General features: G+C 37.0%; 1 protein-coding gene across 8 annotated transcripts in view; it reads right to left on the reverse strand.

Moving 5' to 3' along the window:
- Nucleotides 1-79: 79 nt before the first annotated feature.
- Nucleotides 80-20,600, reverse strand: part of GGNBP2 (gametogenetin binding protein 2) — a 34,430-nt gene continuing 13,909 nt past the window's right edge. For 4 of the 8 annotated variants that reach the window (XM_042916244.1, XM_042916243.1, XM_042916242.1 and 1 more), the window contains exons 5-15: nucleotides 19,952-20,050; nucleotides 16,028-16,153; nucleotides 15,821-15,934; nucleotides 8,822-9,031; nucleotides 7,328-7,502; nucleotides 5,421-5,615; nucleotides 3,479-3,626; nucleotides 3,060-3,185; nucleotides 2,829-2,977; nucleotides 2,049-2,297; nucleotides 80-723 (exon numbers count right to left, since the gene is read on the reverse strand). In XM_042916244.1, coding sequence (XP_042772178.1) covers nucleotides 520-723; nucleotides 2,049-2,297; nucleotides 2,829-2,977; nucleotides 3,060-3,185; nucleotides 3,479-3,626; nucleotides 5,421-5,615; nucleotides 7,328-7,502; nucleotides 8,822-9,031; nucleotides 15,821-15,934; nucleotides 16,028-16,153; nucleotides 19,952-20,050 — 1,795 coding nt within the window. In that variant the 3' untranslated portion in view covers nucleotides 80-519. The remainder of the gene's footprint in view (nucleotides 724-2,048; nucleotides 2,298-2,828; nucleotides 2,978-3,059; nucleotides 3,186-3,478; nucleotides 3,627-5,420; nucleotides 5,616-7,327; nucleotides 7,503-8,821; nucleotides 9,032-15,820; nucleotides 15,935-16,027; nucleotides 16,154-19,951; nucleotides 20,051-20,600) is intronic. The other 4 variants (XM_042916247.1, XM_042916246.1, XM_042916248.1 and 1 more) reach the window with 4 other exon arrangements.

Consider the following 20,600-nt stretch of genomic DNA (forward strand, 5'->3'; position numbering starts at 1 on the left):
TCAACACTGGTCAAATACCAAGTTCAGAAGTGGCAAATATTAAAATACTGCCACACATTAAGTAGAAACATGTACACCATTTTTTACTATGCATATTAATAAATATTCTTTATTTTAAATTTTGCACATTGCGCTTTAACATTACATCCAAACATTTTGCAAGTGGATGTCTACTTTGTAAAACCATATATTCAGCTCATTGTCATTTCTGTACAGAAGTATAAGTACAACATTACTTTTTGCCACTAAGTTGCTTTAGTAAGTCTCACAGGAAGAGAAACATTTAATGAAAAGAGATGGCTTAAATCATATGGCAGGCCTGCGCAGCACGCAACTAAAGACACAAGCCTGAAGAAAGAACTAATGAGGTTACCTCCACCGTCTCCCAAAACAAGAAAGAATCACATTGATTTAAAATTTTGCCATAAGTCACTAAATTAAGAGTTTTTTTTTTTTTGAAAGAGAAGGCGCAGTAGTCATCTTGAGTGTTTCATTGAAAGACAGAGCTATTTTATTTATTTAATTTGCTCCAGCCGTTGTCAACCAGCCACTACAGATGGGCCTCTTGTGATCATTTAAGCGGCAGTATTTATTAAATTTCTCCTTCAGATGCTGTCGGTATTGTTCTCTATTGCTGTAGAAAGACTGGTTATTAGCCATAAATGACTGTATTTCATCTTGTGAGATAAAGATTTCCTCATCTGAAGTACATTCAGACTCATCCTGCAAATTAAAGCAGTAGTTAAGATTATGACTTAAATTAAGAATGCAAAATGCTATGCTGATGGAGGACAGCTAAAAATTCAGGCAAACTAGCCTTTTAATTTCAATTCAGTCACATGAAGTCTTTCATCGAACTGTTTACAGAACAAGCATAATGTCACTCCATCTTAGAAAGTACAAAGTAAGAATAAAATCCAACTTAACTCAGTTTGAAACTCTGGATCTATAATTTGTCTTAGAAGACCTATGAGCCTAAAAGACTCCCAACCTTTGCCTTAGAAAATGACTAATTAGATAACTAGACTTTAAATAAAAACTTGAGGGGCACCTGGGTGGCTCAGTCTTAAGGCTAAGCATCCGATTTCAGCTCAGGTGATGATCTTGCGGTTTGTGAGTTTGAGCCCCACGTTGGGCTCTATGCTGACAGCTCAGAGCCTGGAGCCTGCTTCGGATTCTGTGTTTCCCTCTATCCCTGACCCTCCCTCTGCTCGCACTCTCTCAAAAAAATAAACTTTAAAAAAATAATAGAAACTTAAAATTAAAAAAATAACAATGTTTCTGATTACAGCAAAACAAACAAACGACTAACTAGAGATGGTTACAACTAGTTACCAAACTTTAAATAACCAGACTGATGTGATTAACTGGATGGTCCTGTGTTGAAACTTTTATCTCTACAAATTAAGTAAAATAAAACCTTTTTAAAATTTAAGAAACTTAACCACCACATAAAAAACAAAAACAAAAAAAAACTATTCTAAAGGATTTGTTTCCACTGGGAGCCTAACTATTAAAGAGAATATACCACCCTTCTCTTTCCTTCCCCCTCCTCTAAGCCCCACACAAACTACGTACTGGGTTGCTTGGAATCAGGCATAATTCGTGTAAAGTACCAAGACTTACAGTCAATCTTAAAAGATTTTGCAAGTTTAGTTATGCTTTTATCCTACATGAACCTAAAGAAAGTAAAAAGTGGGCTCTAGTTCAGATTCTACATTTTTTCCTGGTATGGAAGGCTGGACACCATAAGCTGCCACTCAGAAAGGCAGTTTGCTTACAATAACCCTCTTCAAGGAGGCAGACTCCTGGACACAATGCTAACTCTATCCCTTTTTCCCAACTATTCTCGTCTCTTCTACAAAGGAGGACAAGGAAATGTGCTGTAGAGCAGCTGCATAAACCACGTGTGGAAGAGCAGAAATGAAAAGACCAAAAATAATGAAAGACTGACCTTAATTTCTTAAAAGCTTCCCCAACTCCTAGCTTTAAATTCTCAAATATTGTCCCCTCCCACATCTACCAATCAATAAGATATCCTTACTTACAAGGAGTTCAACTAAGCTCTTGGCACCTTTTCCACAATCAGGACCAAATGATGGCTCTACAGGTTCTGCAAACTGTGGTACATTTTTCCTATGCTCAAACCAAGGCAGTGGCTGCCCACCCTTTTCAGGACTGCAACAGCTTTCAGGATGTGCATCTTTGGTCTTGTCGCGGTGAAACACTGTGTGCACGGTATTTCCTGAGGTCTCTCGATTACCTGGATCTGTAATACAGCTTCCAAGCTTTTGGATCTGAAACCAAGCAAAGGATTACCCAGGTAAAAAGGCAGGGAATAAGAGCAATTATTCCTTAGAGAAAGAAAAAAAGGCCCTGATAGTGTGTTAAGTTTTTAGAAGGAATACTGAACAACAGCAGCAATTGGCACTTAGTAGGCACTTACTACATACCAGATGCTATGTTAACCCATCGATATAATCTCTTTCATCTTCACAGAACTTAATCTGATAAGGACTATTAATTTCCTTCCGGATGGGAAAACTATAAGATCAAGCAAACTGCTCAAGATTACACAGCTAATCCATTTAAAAGTATTATGAAAAGAATGAACTGGATTTATGACTCACATAGATTACTGGACAAGTGACCGCATCAGACAGACACACACACACACAAATCACAAGATGAGCAGCCAACAGAACTGCATTCTAAAGGTACTCATTCTAAAATAATAAATACCAGAAACTAAGCTGCAGACTTGCCACTCCAAAGAAAATAGGTTGTTCCCCCCTCAACTGCAAAGGTTTAAGAACTCTGATACTTACATGTTCATCACATTTCAACATCTTACTTTTCTTTTTCTTCTTTTTATTTTTTCCTTTGGTGTTGTTCTCTTCAGAATTTGCCCAACATTCAACACAACTATCACCATCATCTTCTTTGTCTTCACAGTGATGAACACAGGAGTCGTCACCTGAAGAAATCAATAATCTCTTACTTATGTGCTTTAATCAGCCATGTAGTAGAAATAATTGGGAAGCTTAATCTGAACCTACCGTGTTCATCGTGATTACAAATGCCTTCAGTGCAAGCAACATCCGAACCCTCCCGAGAACCTGTTTCACTCCCTTCCATACTAGATGAATATCCACAATCACTACCATTACAGTGTGGTGATAAGCCTGAAAATAAATTGGTTGAGACTTATAGTTAACATACCAACAAAGAATGAACCAACTGGAGACAACATAAAAATTTCAAAATTGATAGCTTACTAAAAGTAGAAAGTAAACTAAATAATGAAAATATGATGAGGGGTTTATAGTTTTTTGTTTTTGTCAAATAATAACAAATACCATAAAGAAAAAAGAAGTATTAAGTGTCAAAGTTACAGGATCTCTAAAACCTCTTCCATTTAAGAGGAAGAAAGAATAAACTTAAGACTTAATTTTAAGAAGAAACTGTATTTAGTTACCTTTCTTTATTTTAGGGGACCCCAAAAGATTGCCGCTGCTAGGACAGGTACATGATGTGTTTTCGTTGGTAACAATTACTTCTACACAACTATTACCATCTTCGGTGCTGCCACAGGCTTTGCAGCTGTTTTCTATGAAGTCTGTTTCCTTTAAGGGTCAACATTGAGAGACGGTAAAAAGTCTTACCTTCATATGGTTACATTTACTTTCCTTAACATCAACCAATTAAATAGGAGTTAGGAGGTTACCAACTGAAAAAATTATTCTCATGAAAAATCACTAACCCGCATTAAGACTATGAAACAACTAAAAGCAAATTAAGAGTTAATCGTATCAGGAAAATTTAGGAGGGAAGTTCCCAAAGTGTAGTTTGCTGACCCCAGGGATTCCCTAGACCAAAACTATTTTCATCAGAATACTAATATGTCACTTGCCTTTTTCACATATTGACACTTACACTGATGATACGAAAGCAATGGTGGGAAAAGTTGCTGGTACTTTCGCACAAATCACAGCAGTGGCAATCACACTGTACTAACAGTGTATTTTTTACTTGTCCAGCACTTTCAGGAAATAGATACTTCACTTATGAAAGTCTTCGATGAAGCAGTAAAAATATTTTTTAAGTATCAGCTCATGAGTAGATGTCTGACAAATAGGAAGGATGCTTAAAGCACTTTTGCTGCATACCAAAATACAATGGCTGTCTCAAGGAAAAGCACTTGAAGCTTGTTTGAGTTACAAGCTGAACTAGCTGTTTTTTATCCTGGAACATAAATTTTGCTTGAAAGAAGAGACAAACTTTGGTTATTCAGACTTGGGTATTTAAAAGCCATTCTCTCAGAAATGAAGTCAGCCCATCACCTCAAGGAAAACAATGGACGGTATTTGTTGTGATAAAACTCAAACTTTCAAACTACACTCAGAATTTTGAAAACTTGTATAAACAAGCAGAATGTGCCTGAAGCTTCCCAATACTTAAAGACCCTTCTGATGAGATCAGTAGTGGTTTTAACACGATTATGTGATAATATATATAATGAAATGTCAGTATCTGGCAAGGTCTGCATAACTCAGTAAACCAGTAACTTTCAAATGACCAATTCATGATGTTACAAAATCATGCATGAGTTAAAGATCCATTCAAAGTGCAAGACTGACTAGTGGATTTTAATTTAACTGAGTTACGAAAAGGTCATTCACAGGTGCCAGGTTCCACATTGTAACTAATCTTTAAGAAACTACCACTTGTTGAACTGTAATGCCAAAGAATATCCACAACTATCTGAAAAAGTTTATATTAAAATACTCCTTCCTTTTTTGTGTGAGGCCAGACTTTCTTCAAATGTTTCAACCAAGCAACATATGGAAATAGACTGAATGCAGAAGCAGATATGAGAATCCATCTGATTCCTTTTAAACCAAATATTTAGAAGATCTGCAAAAATATAAAATAATGCCACCTTTCTCACTTCTTTTTGTTTTGGAACAGTTTTCAAAAAATGTTATTCATGTTAACATATAATGGGCTTATTATTTTTTAAAAAGAATTAACGATTTAAAATTTCTCCATTTTAATTTCTAATACAATAAATGTTGTATGTATAATCTACATGAACAAAAAGCACACCGAGCACTGTAATTTTTAAAAATTCCAAGGGGTCCTGAGACCAAAAAGAACTGCTCTAGGTCATACATGCACTTAACTTTCCATATTTGGACTTTGATCTAACAACATACTAAGATCAGGTAAAAAGATAATCACTGAATACTATAAAACAAACACAAGACATTAAAATTTTTGGCTGTACCAATTATAGTAGGAAAAAAGCCAATATACAAGCTGCAGCTCCTCATATTCTGGAAAAGCATAGTAAAAATGCCAAAAATCTAGCAAAAAGCAATACTACATATTTATGAATCAAAATTAAGGAATACTACCTTCTCTTGGCTTACTTCCTTTTCATCTGCTGCTTGTAAAGGAGTAGGAATATCACATACACATTTATTTTTTCGTCTGTTCTTCCGTTTCTGGCGTTTCTTTTCTTGCTTGAGTTCTCTTACTCGTTCCTCCTCTGAAAACTCTTCACAAAGTTGTTCCAATCGGCTAATACCCTGTACTTTTTCCACAGTCATCTATTATAAAAACAAAGTTGAGAATGAATACTGGTCAAAACTACCTTTATTTTCCTTGGAAATTCTCAATTGCTAATTTTAAATGATACCACACACACAAATAATTCATGTTGCAATTTACCAGAGCATTCCTACAAAGAATCTTAAATTTTAATGCTTTATTTATTTAATGTTTATTTATTTGAGAGAGCACGAGTGAGCACAAGTAGGGGAGGGGCAGAGAGAGAAGACAGAGAAAATCCCAAGCAGTCTCTGTGCCATTTGCACAAAGCCTGACATGGGGCTTGATCCCATGACCCCACGAAATCATGACCTGAGACAAAATCAAGAGTTGGATGCTTAACCGAATGAGCCACCCAGGTGTCCCTAAATTTTAATACTTTATTTTTTTAAGTTTATTTATTTTGAGAAAGAGAGAGAGCATGAACAGGGGGAGGGCAGAGAGAGGGAGAGAGAGAGAATCCCAAGCAGGTTCTGCGACATCAGCACGGAGCCCGATGCAGGGCTCGAACCCACAAACTGAGATCACGACCTGAGCAGAAATCAAGAGTCTGACGCTTAACTGATCGAGCCACCTAGATGCCCCTAAATTTTAACACTTTAAATGATGACAACTTAAAATCTACAGGAAGTGAATATACCACCAATCCCTACAGGGAAGGCAGACTTATTACACACACTCCTCTTCCAAACCAGCAATATTCTAGTTTCAAATTTCAATTCCAACACAGCAAACATTCATTTCTTAACACAACAGAAGACTATTTAACCTGATTAGATGATCTAGTTTCTGAAGTCACAAACATATAAAAAGAAAAGAAAAAAAAAAGCGTTCAGCAAGAACTAGTACAAATCTCCTCAGACTCCCCAGAACAATGTTTAAAGTTCACAGATGGGCTTCTGAAAAAAAAGGTTTATAGCTTTCATATAATTCACAAAAGGGATCCGTGACCCAGTTAAAGGATTACAACCATGCCTCAGAATATAACAAGATGTTCACTAGCCAAAATTTTATGTGCTACAGAGAACTGGGGGGTGGTGCGGGGGTGGGGGAGGGGGTGGGGAAGGTTACCAAATCACAAACACCAAACCCAAAACCAGCACTATAAAGAGGCTACTGGATATCAGCAGACAAACTGAGACTCACGAATTAAGTCTCAAATTTACTCTGGGTTGCTTTTACCTTTTCATTAGCTATACTTCATAGCAACATGCTGCTAAATAATCAACTTCAGTTTTCCACTCTGAGAAAGTCTAAATATCAAAGCTGGCAGAATAACAGGATTAAAATCAAAGAAAATCCACAAACTTTTTTTTTTTTTTATGTTTTTTAACGTTTATTCATTTTTGAGAGAGAGAAGCACAGCATAAGCAGAGGAGGGGCAGAGAGAGAGGGAGGGAGACACAGAATCCGAAGCAGGCTCTAGACTCTGAGCTGTCAGCACAGGGCCCGACGCAGGGCTCAAACTCATGGACTGCGAGATGATGACCTGAGCCAAAGTCGGAATCTTAACTGACTGAGCCACCCAGGCACCCCCAAAATCCACAAACTTAAATTCTAATTCCCTTCCCCTAAATCCACCCCCAAATCCATGCCAGTATCAGTGAATCACAGCCCTCTGAGGCAAAATCAGACTGCTAGCTTATATTAACATTCAGTCCAATAACCTAACCAAGCAATCTTAGACAATGAAGCAGGTCACTATTCTTACCTCAAAACTCTTGCGCAAAGCATCAACACCAAGATAGAAAAGCATCTGCCATGTTTGCTCTTCTGCTCGTAGTTTTTGCCAGATTCGATGCAGTCTTTCATAAAGATGAATTCCCAAGCAGGTCAGAACTTCTTCTTGAGCTATATCTATTGTCTTAGCATGCCTTTCTCTTCGTCTGTAAAGGAGAATAAATCACACATAATTCCTAGTACCCTTTGCTGAAAGAGTAAAAGACAGATAAGAGGGTTCAGGGTTTATTTTTTATTTATTTATTTATTTATTTTAATTTTTTTTTTTTTAACATTTATTTATTTTTGAGACAGAGAGAGACAGAGCATGAACGGGGGAGGGGCAGAGAGAGAAGGAGACACAGAATCGGAAGCAGGCTCCAGGCTCTGAGCCATCAGCCCAGAGCCTGACATGGGGCTCGAACTCACGGACCGCGAGATCGTGACCTGAGCCGAAGTCGGATGCTTAACCGACTGAGCCACCCAGGCGCCCCAAGAGGGTTCAGGGTTTAAACACAATTTGCATACCTGGTAAGAAGCCAGTTATACATTCAAATTAAATGTACATAAAAACACACAAGCATACATGTACATAACCAATGAGAAATACACATGCAGGCAGAACTCAGTCCTAATATTGCTAAAAATAAGATAATTCAGGAACTGGGGCTCTAAAGAGATGGTTTTTGGGCACAAGAAGTCTAATATAATGTGTCCAGCTCATAGGAGGCATGATAGCTCCTTCACCTTCCAATTATAACAAATGCCTATTTGGGTTTTGTAGGTTTCTTTTTTTTGAGGAGTAATGGATAAAGGCAGTGCGAAAGTGATTCAATCATGGACAAAAGCCCTCTAGGCTAGTTTTCAGTAGTAGGGTTCACAGAACTTCACTGGTAAGTCTTTGTGTTCTATGTGCCTAGCACAAAATAGGCACTCAAATGAGAGCTGATACACAAAACACAAAACAAAATGGGTTCATTTTATTCTATGAACTTTTCTGATTTTATTTTCACAAAAAAGCCAGAGATAAAATTTTAGGTTCCTATATAATTCAGTGATAACATACACAATTCATTAATTACATTCAGTAAAATATTTAACACTTTGCTGCAAAGACCTCTTCCTATGCAAAAACCATCATAATGAACAAAATTTAGATATGGAAATGCATGGATGGAGGGGGAAAAAAAAATCCCTTGAATCATTTTCAAGTGAAAATGATGATCTATAATGATGAAAGCCAAAAAAAAAAAAAAAAAGCCTGTCTACAAGCAACAAGGAGCAGAGGACTGAAATGAACACCACAGAACACTTTCTATTTTTATTCAGTCAATTAAGAAATGCAGATTTTAAAGAAAGCAAACTCTTTACAAGCACACCTGAATTTATACATATATATGTACTGATGCAAAAGGTGATGGAAATAAAACTTTCAGTAATAAAATGAAGCAAAGCGCTAGATAGCCCATTCTAGCAAATTACATACTCATACCCTCCTGCGAACTCTGGCTCAGCACGACCCAAAAGATGTGCAATGAAGTCTGTTTCACAGCAAACATGTATGTGCCGTTCATGTGGACAGCACCGCAAACCTTCATAAAGTGCAGCACAGTAGCCCTTCTCTTTGCTGCAATCAAGTTCACCAATAAGGATATTGTATGCTCGGAGAACTTTATTTTTGCAATCAGTGCAAAACCTGTTGAAAAGAAATACTTCAAAATTAAGAAAAGGCTGCATAATTATTCCGTAAAGCATGTAACAGTGTACTAGACAATAACACTCCCCTCCCATATGGCGCATTAAAAAAAATCCTCCAAACACACATTTAAAACATACACGTGTAAGATATATACAATTTTAGGGATTACAGAGTACAGCTAGATTTCCATTTGCAAATGATTTTTATTTTTTTAAATGTCTATTTTGAAGGGGGGGAGGAAAAGACAGACATGAGCGGGGGAGGGGCAGAGAGAGGGGGGAAAAAGAATCCCAAACAGGCTTCAAACTGTCAGCACAGAGTCCAATGTGGGGCTCAGTCTCACATCACAAACCTCAAGATCATGACCTGAGCCAAAATCAAGAGTCGGATGCTTAACCGACTGAGTCACCCAGGCACCCTTGCAAATGATTTTTTTAAATACTTATTTATTTTTGAGAGGGAGAAAGAAAGAGAGAGAGAGGGAGGAAGGGAGGGAGGGGCAGAGAGGGAGAGAGAATCTTGAGCATGCTCCACACTGTCAGTGCAGAGCCCGACATGGGGCTTTAACTCACAAACCCTTAGATCATGAACTGAGCTGAAATAGAGAGTCTGACGCTTAACCGACTGAGCCACCCAGGCACCCGTTTGCAAATAATTTTTTAAAGTTTTTTTTAATGTTTATTTATTTTATTTTAGAGAGAGATACAGCGCAAGCAGGAGAGGGACAGAGAGAGGGGGAGACACAGAATGGAAGCAGGCTCCAGGCTCTGAGCTGTCAAACCCACAGATTGTAAGATCATGACCTGAGCTGAAGTCGGGTGCTCAACCGACTGAGCCACCCAGGCGCCCTGCAAATGATTTTTAAACAAGAGAGACACACGGACCTAAAAGAATGAGGCAGATATACACTGTTTGCTCATAACATACATTTCCAGAAAATAGTTGCCAAGGACTAGCATATCACTTCCTCAAGAGCAATTCATACAGGTCAGAAATAAAACAAGAAGCTACAAACCAATGACTCAAAGAATCACTCTCCCTTCAGCCTCTGAAAATAGTTGCTATCTTCAGTCAGTAAAACTTGATTTGAAATTCTGCTACAACATTTTAACACCTCATTAGCTAATAAGCATTGGGAAGAGGGTGGGAGCAAAAAGAATAGGAAAGTGGCACATGGGAGTTTTAGTTACTAATAATTTCCAAAAGGTCAAATTCCTTCTTTTTTTTTTTTAATTTTTTAATGTTTATTTGTTTTTGAAAGAGACAGAGTGTGAGCAGGGGAGGGGCAGAGACAGAGGGAGACACAGAATTGAAGCAGGGTCCAGGCTCTGAGCTGTCAGTACAGAGCCCAATGCAGGGCTCGAACTCACAAACTGCGAGATCAAGACCTGAGCCAAAGTCAGACACTTAACTGACTGAGCCACCCAGGCACCCCATTTCCTTCTTTTTTTAAAAAACTTATTTATTCTGATAGAGACAGAAAGAGCACGAGCAGGAGGGGCAGAGAGAGAGGGAGGATACAAAGCAAGCTGCATGCTGTCAGCACAGAGCTGACCTGAGTCAAAATCAAGAGTCAGACACTCAACAGACTGAGCCACCCATATTTCTGAAGAAAAAAGTATGTTCTTAATACACAATCATAATATTGACAACATACACATAAAAATGTGGTCTAGGGGCACGCACCTAGGTGGCTCAGTTGGTTGAGTGTCTGACTCCTGATATTGGCACAAGTTGTGATCCTGTGCATTTGAGATTGAACTCTATGTTGAACATGGAGCCTGCTTGGGATTCCCCCACCCCAATTAACAAACATTTATTTAAAATGTGGTCTAAACTTAAGTGTTTATAATGTGGCAAAAGTGTAGAAGAGAAAAAAAAAAGGTGTACAAGACAGTGTGAATGTAGAAGATGATGACATTTTCTTTTAGAAACCAAACATTATTTAATCAGAAAGGAAAAAATAGAGCTTTGTTTCTTTATCTTTGATTTCCTGAATAAGAAAGAACTTGGTCAGGTAAAAAAAAAAAAAAAAAAAAAAGGCGAGGCTGCCTCTCTGGGAAGATCAGCTGTAGTGGAATGAAGAAATTTTGATCTCTTTAAATTCATCTCCCTAGGTGACTTCTATTCCCATGGCTTCAGCCAACATGTGTGCCTCTCACCTCTACAGCTCTTGTTCAAGTCTCTGCCCTTGCCTCAGGGCCAAACTCATACTGAAAAAGGGGGGACATCACAGATATGTAATAGGCAACAAGTTAAACTCCCTGTCCGATACTAAGGGCGACACTGTTCCCTTCTAAACTTGTTGAGAACGCCACCATTCAGTCACCCAGGAAGAAAACCTTAGTTAACTACCAACTTCTCCTCAGGTCCTCTTTTAGGGGTGGAGCCAAAATGGCATCAAGTATTATTATTATTTTTAGTATTTTTAAAAATGTTTATTTATTTTGAGAGAGATTGCAAGTAGGGGAGGGGCAGAGAGAGGGAGAGAAAGGGAATCCCAAGAGCAGAGCCTGACCTGGGGCTCAAACTCACAAACCATGAGATCATGACCCAAGCGGAAGTCAAGAGTGGCACTTAACTGAGCCACCCAGGCACACCAGTATTATTTCTTACATCTCTCATCAGCCCCTTCTTTCTGATCCCCCCTGCCCTGTTTTAAACTGCCTAGATAATTCTTTAAAAAGCTTCCTGACTTCCCTGCTTGCATTTTTTCTAGCTCCAATGCATCTCTCGTAACAAAATTTTTAAAACAAATCTGATTATCTCACTCTCAGCTTCAAGACCCCTCCCGTCTATAAATAAAGTTCCAACTCCTTATTAAGCCCTTCAGTGACTTCCTCTCTTACCCCACCTATTTCCAGATTTATTTCCCAAGACTCCCATCTCCCTCATGCTTCTCCCAGTCTACCCTGCCTTTCTGTACATACTGTACAGACAATGGACTACTTTTGAACATAGCTTATGTGTCCTTACTTTAGTCTTTTTTTCTTCTGCTTCCTCCCCACTCCTCTCCACATCCTTCTCCATTTGCCTAAATCATGCCCATCCTTAAAGAAGCCCTCTGTAATTCCCATAACTAGAATTAGCCTTCCTGTGTTCCCATATTTGTGATTTATTCTTCTTACTGTATTTACCCTCACAATGCCATGCAGTTGTTTGATACACACATCTTTCTAAGTATGCTTCTTGAAATGAATAGATGTTAAAATAGAAGCTCTAAGTCCACTTAGTAAACACAGGCAATAATGTTGACAAGTCAAATCGCACTTTCATTAATGCTCCAAAAACACTGAAATATACAAAAATTAACACAAAATAGACTATAGCCTAAATATTAAGATCTGAAATTACAAAACTCCTAGAAGAAAACACAGGAAGAAAAAAAAATTTTTTTTAATTTTTTCAAATGTTTATTTTTGAGAGAGAGACAGAGTGTGAGCAGGGGAGGTGCAGAGAGAGGAGACACAGAATCCGAAGCAGGCTCCAGGCTTTGAGCTGTCAGCACAGAGCCCGACGTGGGGCTTGAACTCATGGACTGTGAGATCATGACCTGAGCTGAAGCCAGATGCTCAACCGACTGAGCCACCCAGGCGCCCTGAAAAAAATTTTTTTTTAATGTTCATTTATTTTGAGAGAGAGAGAGTGTGTGTGTGTGTATGTGTGAGAGAGAGCGAGAGAGAGAGCAAGAGACAGCATGTGCGAGTGGGGGAGGAGGAGAGAGGGAGAGAATCCAAGCAGGCTCTGTCCACACTGTCAGCGCAGAGTTGGACATGAAGCTTGTTTCACAAACTGTGAGATCATGAACTGAGCCAAAATCAGAGTCGGGCACTTAACGGACTAAACCACACAGGTGCCCCACCCCCAAATTTCATATTGAATAGGTGATGATTTTTTGGATATGACATCAAAAGCACAGCAAACAGACAAATGAGACTATATCCAACTTAAAAGCTTCTGTGTAGCAAAGGAAACAAGAGAGTCAAAGACAACCACAGAGAAAGTATTTGCAAACAGGGCACCTGGGTGGCTCAGTCGGTTAAATGTCTGACTTCGCTCAGGTCATGATCTCACGGTTTGTGAGTTCAAGCTCATGTCAGGCTCTGTGCTGACAGCTCAGAGCCTGGAGCCTGCTTCATATTCTGTGTGTCCCTCTCTCTGCCCCTCCCCCGCTCATGCTCTGTCTCTCTCTGTCTCAAAAATAAACACTAAAAGAAATTTTTTTTAGAAAATATTTCCAAACCACATACTGGATAAGGGGTGAATATCTAGAATGTATAAGAACTCCTACAACTCAATAATAACAACAAAAAAATTAAATACTGGGCAAAAGACATGAATAGACATTTCTCCTGATATACAAATGGCTAACAAGCACATGAAAAGTTGTTCAACATCACTAATCATTAGGGAAATGCAAATCACAACCACACAATACTACCTTACACCCATTAGTATGGCCACTCCAAAAAAATAAGAAACATGTGTTAGCAAAGATGTGGAGACACTGGAACCCTTGCACACTACACTGCTGCTGAAATTGTAAAATAGTGCTGTCAATAATAGCAAACAGTATAGCATTTCCTCAAAAAATTAAAAACAGAACTATCATATGACCTGGTAATCCCATTTTTGAGTATATATCCAAAAGAACTGAAAACAGGATCTCAAAGAGCTATTTCTACACTCATGTTCATTGTATCATTATTAGAAATAGCTAAGATACAGGGGCAACAACCTAAATGCCACTTAATGTTCACTTAAAAACTGTTTAAGAGTCAATTTGTGGTGTTTTTTTTTTTTTTTTTTAACCACAATTAAAAAAGTCTTCCCCTTGAGGGAGAGAATAGACTTAAATGCAGAAATAACAAACACTTCCATGTTTTCAGGTTATAAAAGATTTTCAGGTAAATGAATGGTTTTTCAGGTAAATAAATGATTAAATGTCATTCAGCAGCAATAATAAAACTTGAAATATTTCTCCCATATTTTACTGCTTTAAATTCTCATAGTTGATTAATGTATGTATGCATATAACCATAGTTAATACAAGCAAAGAGCAATTTAAAAATACTATATGGTAGCTGTAAGAATGAAAGTGACTTTTCCCGTTTTCAAAAGTAACCTTGCACATAAATGTAAAAAACATTTTAAGGCAGAGGTTTCAGTTTCTTAACACCTCATTTCTAATAAAATGGCTAGTGTTATCAAATCTTATCAAATCTTCTGTGTTACCAAATCTTCTGAGCACGTTATAGTGTTCAGAAAAGTCCACTAAATAGAACTGCCAAAAAAAGTACATTATTTAGACATTTAGAAATCATTCTCAACTGATTCTACACATCTCAAAACTCAAACTGTACCTAAAACAAGAACTAGATACAAAGGAATAAGAACTTGCAAATCTTGCATGCAAACATTCACTAATGTGCTTACACTATGTACCAGATACTGTTCTAAGTAAGCCTCACTACGTATCATCTGTCCCCATGACAAATTTAATCCTACAATTAATTAAGTACTATCATTATTTTTGTCTTAAGAAAAAAACTGAGGTACAGAAAAGTCAAGTAACTTGTACAAAGTTATAATCAGTATAACCCAGGATTCAAAGCAATCTCTCTTAATTGTACTTTTCCCCACCCTTCAGATATTTATAAAACAGACTCCACCTTCTTCTAGACAAAATACTGCCATCCAGATACAGGAAATATATACAACCGTTACAGGAAACTCCAAAAGATTAGTTCTAATAACTAGTAATATACCACCCCAAAAAGCTATCTTTTGGATGGACCGATTAATATTTAATGATCAATTCATATTGAAAGAAAGACTCTAATATGGACCTATATATTTAAGTATGTTTTGTGTCTATATAATCCCTCTCCTGCAAAACTCCAAATATTTGACATATTCTCTACTCTCTTGGGTATAATCAAGCAAAAAGGCAAATTCACAAGAAATATTGTAAGTGAAAAAACACCTTAGTATGTAGGTTAAGCCATTACCTCATTGCCATATAAACACCAGTCTTGATAAATGCCAGTTTTTTATCATTTACATTTAATTATATATATATATATATATATATCTCAGGTCAAAAAACACACAACCATACACCATACATGTGACAAATTTATCTTTAAAGAGTACAACTCCCCCCAAGAACACCATCTCTAGATGGTTCCCTTACCAGTTTCCTTTCCTACTGCACTCTCCCTCCCTACGCATTTCCAAATGTTAATGACACTTAGAAAATTCCTTTGTAAAGTAGTATTCTAAAAAGAAAAATCTGAAGTTACTTTTTTAGTACATGAAGCACACAAATTCCAGCTCTACTTTTAGGTCTTGACAAATAATTATAGAAGAAATAATTCAAAATATTACTAAATGAAAGCTGCTAAATTAAACTTTGATTTTTAAAATGACAACATGAAATGCTTCTATCATAAAAACAAGGAATACTAGAGTTTCCAAAGTGGTTAAGTACACTTTACTCAATTAGGCACACTTTACTGGCTTGGAACTAATAGGCCAATAAAATTTAAAAGTAAAAATTACAGAAAGAGGAGATGCTGGTTCAACATAAGAAGGCTAACATAACACTAAGAGGCATCCCATAAAGGAACTGCTTACCCTAACATTAAGCTCTGCTTAGTACCACGTATTAATGGGAAGACTGAAGTGATATTATATGAAGAGGTGACAGGTCAATTTGGATGACCGAGAGGGCATTAAAGCACCTTCCAACTATACTGTGATGACCTAAAGGTCAAGACTTACCTGTGTTTTCGCAGGTATGTTTCTAGTGTTTCTAAGAGACAACTAGAGTCAATTAAAACTACTTCATCCCTGCATTCTTGGGACATTAGTTCCCAGACGTCCATCCAACAACCTCTGCAGAAAGAAACAAGTATTAGTGAAAAGGAGGAATATATAAGGGTAAAACATTTAAAAAAAAAGGCAGAGTAAAGGATTGCTTGATTTTACCTGGCTGTTCCCTGGAAAGGTCCATAATGGAAAATGATCCTACACTTGCTGTCCTTCCTGTGGTCTTCACTACTTCTCTTATCTGTACTTAACTTCTCTGAACTGACACTGCTACTGCTCCCTTCACTGTAGTACAGTATAGTACAAAGCTTAGTGACACTGAGATAATCTGAAGGAATAATTTCTATAGTCTAAATTAAAATCAAGAACTCTTTAATACTTATATTATTAGTAGATTAAGTTTGCAAATTTGTATATAATTACATATTAATTTTAACCAAATTAAAGTGTTATTTAAACATATGCTCATATCTTTATATATAAATTTTTGTTCAACTATTAAATTTATCTGACACAACTTAACATTTACATTTATCAAGATACATCTCATTACGATACTAAGCATTTTATGAGCAAATCTACTTGGAATGCTTTAAAGTTAACAGGGCTAAAAAATATTACATTTTCACCTACAAAATGGATCAATCTTCCAAAAATTATAAATTCTAACAAGTTTTGATCTACTTAATGTGATTTTATAGCTAACCCATGGCAACAAAACTCTTATCTACCTTCACATTTATAAGTAGCTGGGGGGTAAAAAAATCACAGATTAATCTAATTACAGTAAACAAATTTTTACATATACTTAAATAAAGCTAGCACACGAAGATGACCACTTTATACAACTTGTATCAGTAAATACTATACAAATAATTTAAAAATTACTAAAAATTTCCCAGACTCTCCTTCCCCCACAGGTTTCAGTATAGCGCTGGTCATGCATTTTGCTTTGTTGCAGATGCGCATTCCAGGAGAAATGTGTGTCTATATTCCATTCAATGATAGTCTTCTTGGTATTTCATGATTCTGAACAACTGGCTCCTGCCTGTTCTGCAGGTCTCACTACAGTCCTAGGAATTCACTACCTTGGATGCCTGAGATGGAAAAACCTCTGAATCTTTACTTAACCTACTCTATATAGCTAAATAGGTATTTCTCAACTCCCTGCCCACCACCTAAGGTCGTATGTACAATGCAGCTCCCTATTCCCTGTCACAAGGGCTCAGGCAAGGTTCAGCAATGTAACTTGAAACAAAAACCTCAACCACTGCTCTGCCTTCCATGTTCCATCCTTCCACTCTTGACTTCCATATTTCCTCTTTTTCTAATTGTGCTTGAGTGACCCATAATCTCCTAAAACTGATTAACCCTCAAACTCAAGTTCTCACAGTTGAGAAAAAGGCTCATGAAATCAGAGGCTGGGGAATGACTATTATATTAGAACATGAAAGCATTAATCTAAAAAATACTTTTAAAAAATGCCACAGCTCAAATCAAAATTTTATCCACAGTCTCTCTCAGCTCAATGTCTTTGTATCACTCCTTCCTTTCAAGATCAAGCTTTCTGAGAAAGAAATCTTTGCACTCCTACTTTCCACTCACAGATTAATCCATTACACCTTAGATGCATTCACTGTTCTGCCCATTCTGATCTGAATTGTTTTCATTCAACTGCAGATCTGCTCATCAAGATCACCAATTATTACAGTGTTGCTATATCCAATGGACACTTCTGGGTCCTTGATGACTCAGCAGCACTCAATACAGCTAACCAGAGTCCCCCTGAAACACTCTTTTCCTCTGGCTTCCTCCTACCTCTCTGGCCACTCTTTCTCAAGTTTCTTTACTGGCTTCTTTTCTACCAATAAACTAAATTCCTCAGCATTTTTCTCTCTTACTCTACTCTCTCTATAGGTAGATTTTATAAATACCGCTAAGATAATCTTCAGTCATCAGCTACAGGCCTACAAGTGTAGCCTAAACTTTTCCTTTGGATCTCAAACTTACTCCCAGCCAGACAATATCTTGGGGTTACTTGCATGGATACAAGAACATTCTCCGGAAGGCTGAGCTGGATTGTTGCCACTGATTAGGTTATAACCTAATCAACTGTTAATACTTCCCTGGAGAAAGTCTAACAGAAAGAGGGGGGGTGGGTAACAATGCAAACATGTAAAATGGAGTCACAGTAGCATACAATGGCGGAACCATCCAAAGTGGAGGAGAGGGAGTCTTGGCTAAGTACATTGTACTCCCTGGCCTGCTATCCATGCTTCTGGGAATAACTGAAGCTACCTTAGGAGACAGTGCTCAAGATCAACTCATACTGATTCCATAACTCAGCAAACCACCTTCTAAAACATTTGGCTTCTGATGTAGCAGGGTGATAGCTGAAGGAGAATGTGAGGAAATTTGTGGAGGTTTGGTTTTTGTTTTAAACCGAACAACAGGAAAACATAGTTGTAAGCCAATTTAGCAAAAGTAGGTAACTTAATAATAAACTTAATGATAAAGCAAAGTCATTGAGAACAAGAGGAGATGGAATCCAGAGCAAAAGTAGAAGAACTGATCTTTGAAGGAAGGTGGCAATGAGCAGATATGTAAGATATTGAGATGTCTATTGATCTTTGGTTCCTCAATGAAGAATATTCATAATAAAAAAACCCAGAAGACAGTCTTTTATAATACAATACAGCTCTGTGGCTTTGGCTAACAAGACATTCAGGTAAAGGTTACTGTCTCATGAGAAAATTAGACTGAATTTTACTTTCAAAAAGTCAGGAAATCTCTATAAAGATATTGGTAAACAAGGTACATAAAATAAAAATTTTCTTTAGATAACCACTTTAGGTTGTACAGAGCTTTCCTGAGTTCAGAGAACTCTCACAGAGATATCATGTAGTTGGTGATTCTTGTCAGGATCCTGATTCTAACAAATCCACATAAGAAGACATTTTTAGAGACAGCTGGGAAAATCTAAACTGGGTATTAGATTATTATAGTTAATTTGGTTAAGTGTTATAATGGCACTGTCATTACCAAAAAAATGTCCACGTGTTTAGAGATGGATGTAGAAATATGTAGGAGTAAAATAGCATGATGCCTGGGACTTATTTTAAAATACTTCTGCAAAAAAAAAGATGGATAAATAAAACAAATGTGACAAATCTTGATAACACTACTGAATCTGGGTGAAGATATCTGGGAAGTGGGGGCAGCGGTTCTGAAATAGTCTCTCTACTTTCCTATGTGTTTGGCAGTTTTCATAATAAAATTTTTAAAAAATTTGTTTCTGAGTATAGGGGAAAAAAATTCTTAATAGATTATTAACATACCACTACCTGGTTTTCCAGGTCTTTTTATCAGGAAGAAAAATATCTACACAACAATGATATCAACAATACCAACAAGATATTAAAAAACTAATTTTTTTTAAGTAATTCAGAAATATAGTTTTCATACCATCCCATTCACTTCAAAACAAAAGTTACTTCTTAGAAACCTCCTTCAAATTTCATGGCTTTCACTACTCTCAACCTCAAGCAATTTTGTAAGCAGTAAATGTGACAATGTGCTGGGAGATGAGGGCAAAAGCAGCCCTGGGCATTGTAGAAAAGAAGAAAACTGCAAATTACATAAATACATATGACTACAACTAATCCAAGGCTTTTTTTTAATCCTTGATAAATTATTAGGGAGACCTAGAGATAAGAAAGACAAGAAAAATAATTTACACATTATGACTATCATATAGATCAAAAAATGATATATCACTACTTTGAAAAACTTAGTATTAACTAAATAAATTTCCATAAAGATCTCCAACCTCCTTCCTCTGTAATATATTTAACAGAAGGAAAAAAAAAAAAACTTCAAAAGAAAAAAATCAGACCTATATTGAGACCCTACCCTACACAGTCTCAATGCAAAAAGGCTGTACAGAATTAGAAGACAGATTTATTTTAACCTATGTTATAGTGTAACTAATAAACTAGTTGAATATTTTTTCTTTCTACTAAATGCGATCAACATTTACAATCTTAACAATTACAAAGCATCTTAATAGTTGATTCTACTTACCCCAAAGGTTTTGGTTTGTGTGTATCTAAGGAGTGCAACTGACATCTCTTGTTCTTTTTACTTTTTGGAATAGCATCTATCATGTCGTTTAGTTTGGACCTAATCAAAAATAAATCATTAAAAAAAAGTCTGATTAACATTCATTTGTCTTTAGAATTTTCAAAATCTCTACTTACTACCTTTAAAAAAATTTTTTTTAACATTTACTTATTTTTGAGAGACACAGAGAGACAGGGCATGAGCGGGGGAGAAGCAGAGAGAGAGTGAGACATAGAATCTTAAGCAGGCTCCAGGCTCTGAGCTGTCAGCACAGAGCCTGATGTGGGGCTCGAACTCATGGACTGCGAGATCATGACCTGAGCTGAAGTCGGATGCTTAACCGACTGAGCCACCCTACCTTTTAGTGAGAAGTATATTTGAAGTATTGTAGACATATCCCTTACCTTGAAAATTTCTCATCAAACAAATGCTAACCCAGAAGAGTCTGTATACTTGTCCTCTCCATTCCATTCCCAGGCTGTCAGTATGTTGGAAGAGACCTGTGCTATTCAATGTACTCACTCCCCTAGACTGTATCTGTCTCATTCACCCCTGCATCTGCACTGTATCCAGCAGTGTGCCTAACACTCAAATATTTTATGACTGATTG

This window comes from Panthera leo, chromosome E1 (assembly GCF_018350215.1).
Source record: "Panthera leo isolate Ple1 chromosome E1, P.leo_Ple1_pat1.1, whole genome shotgun sequence".
Lineage (NCBI taxonomy): Eukaryota > Metazoa > Chordata > Mammalia > Carnivora > Felidae > Panthera > Panthera leo.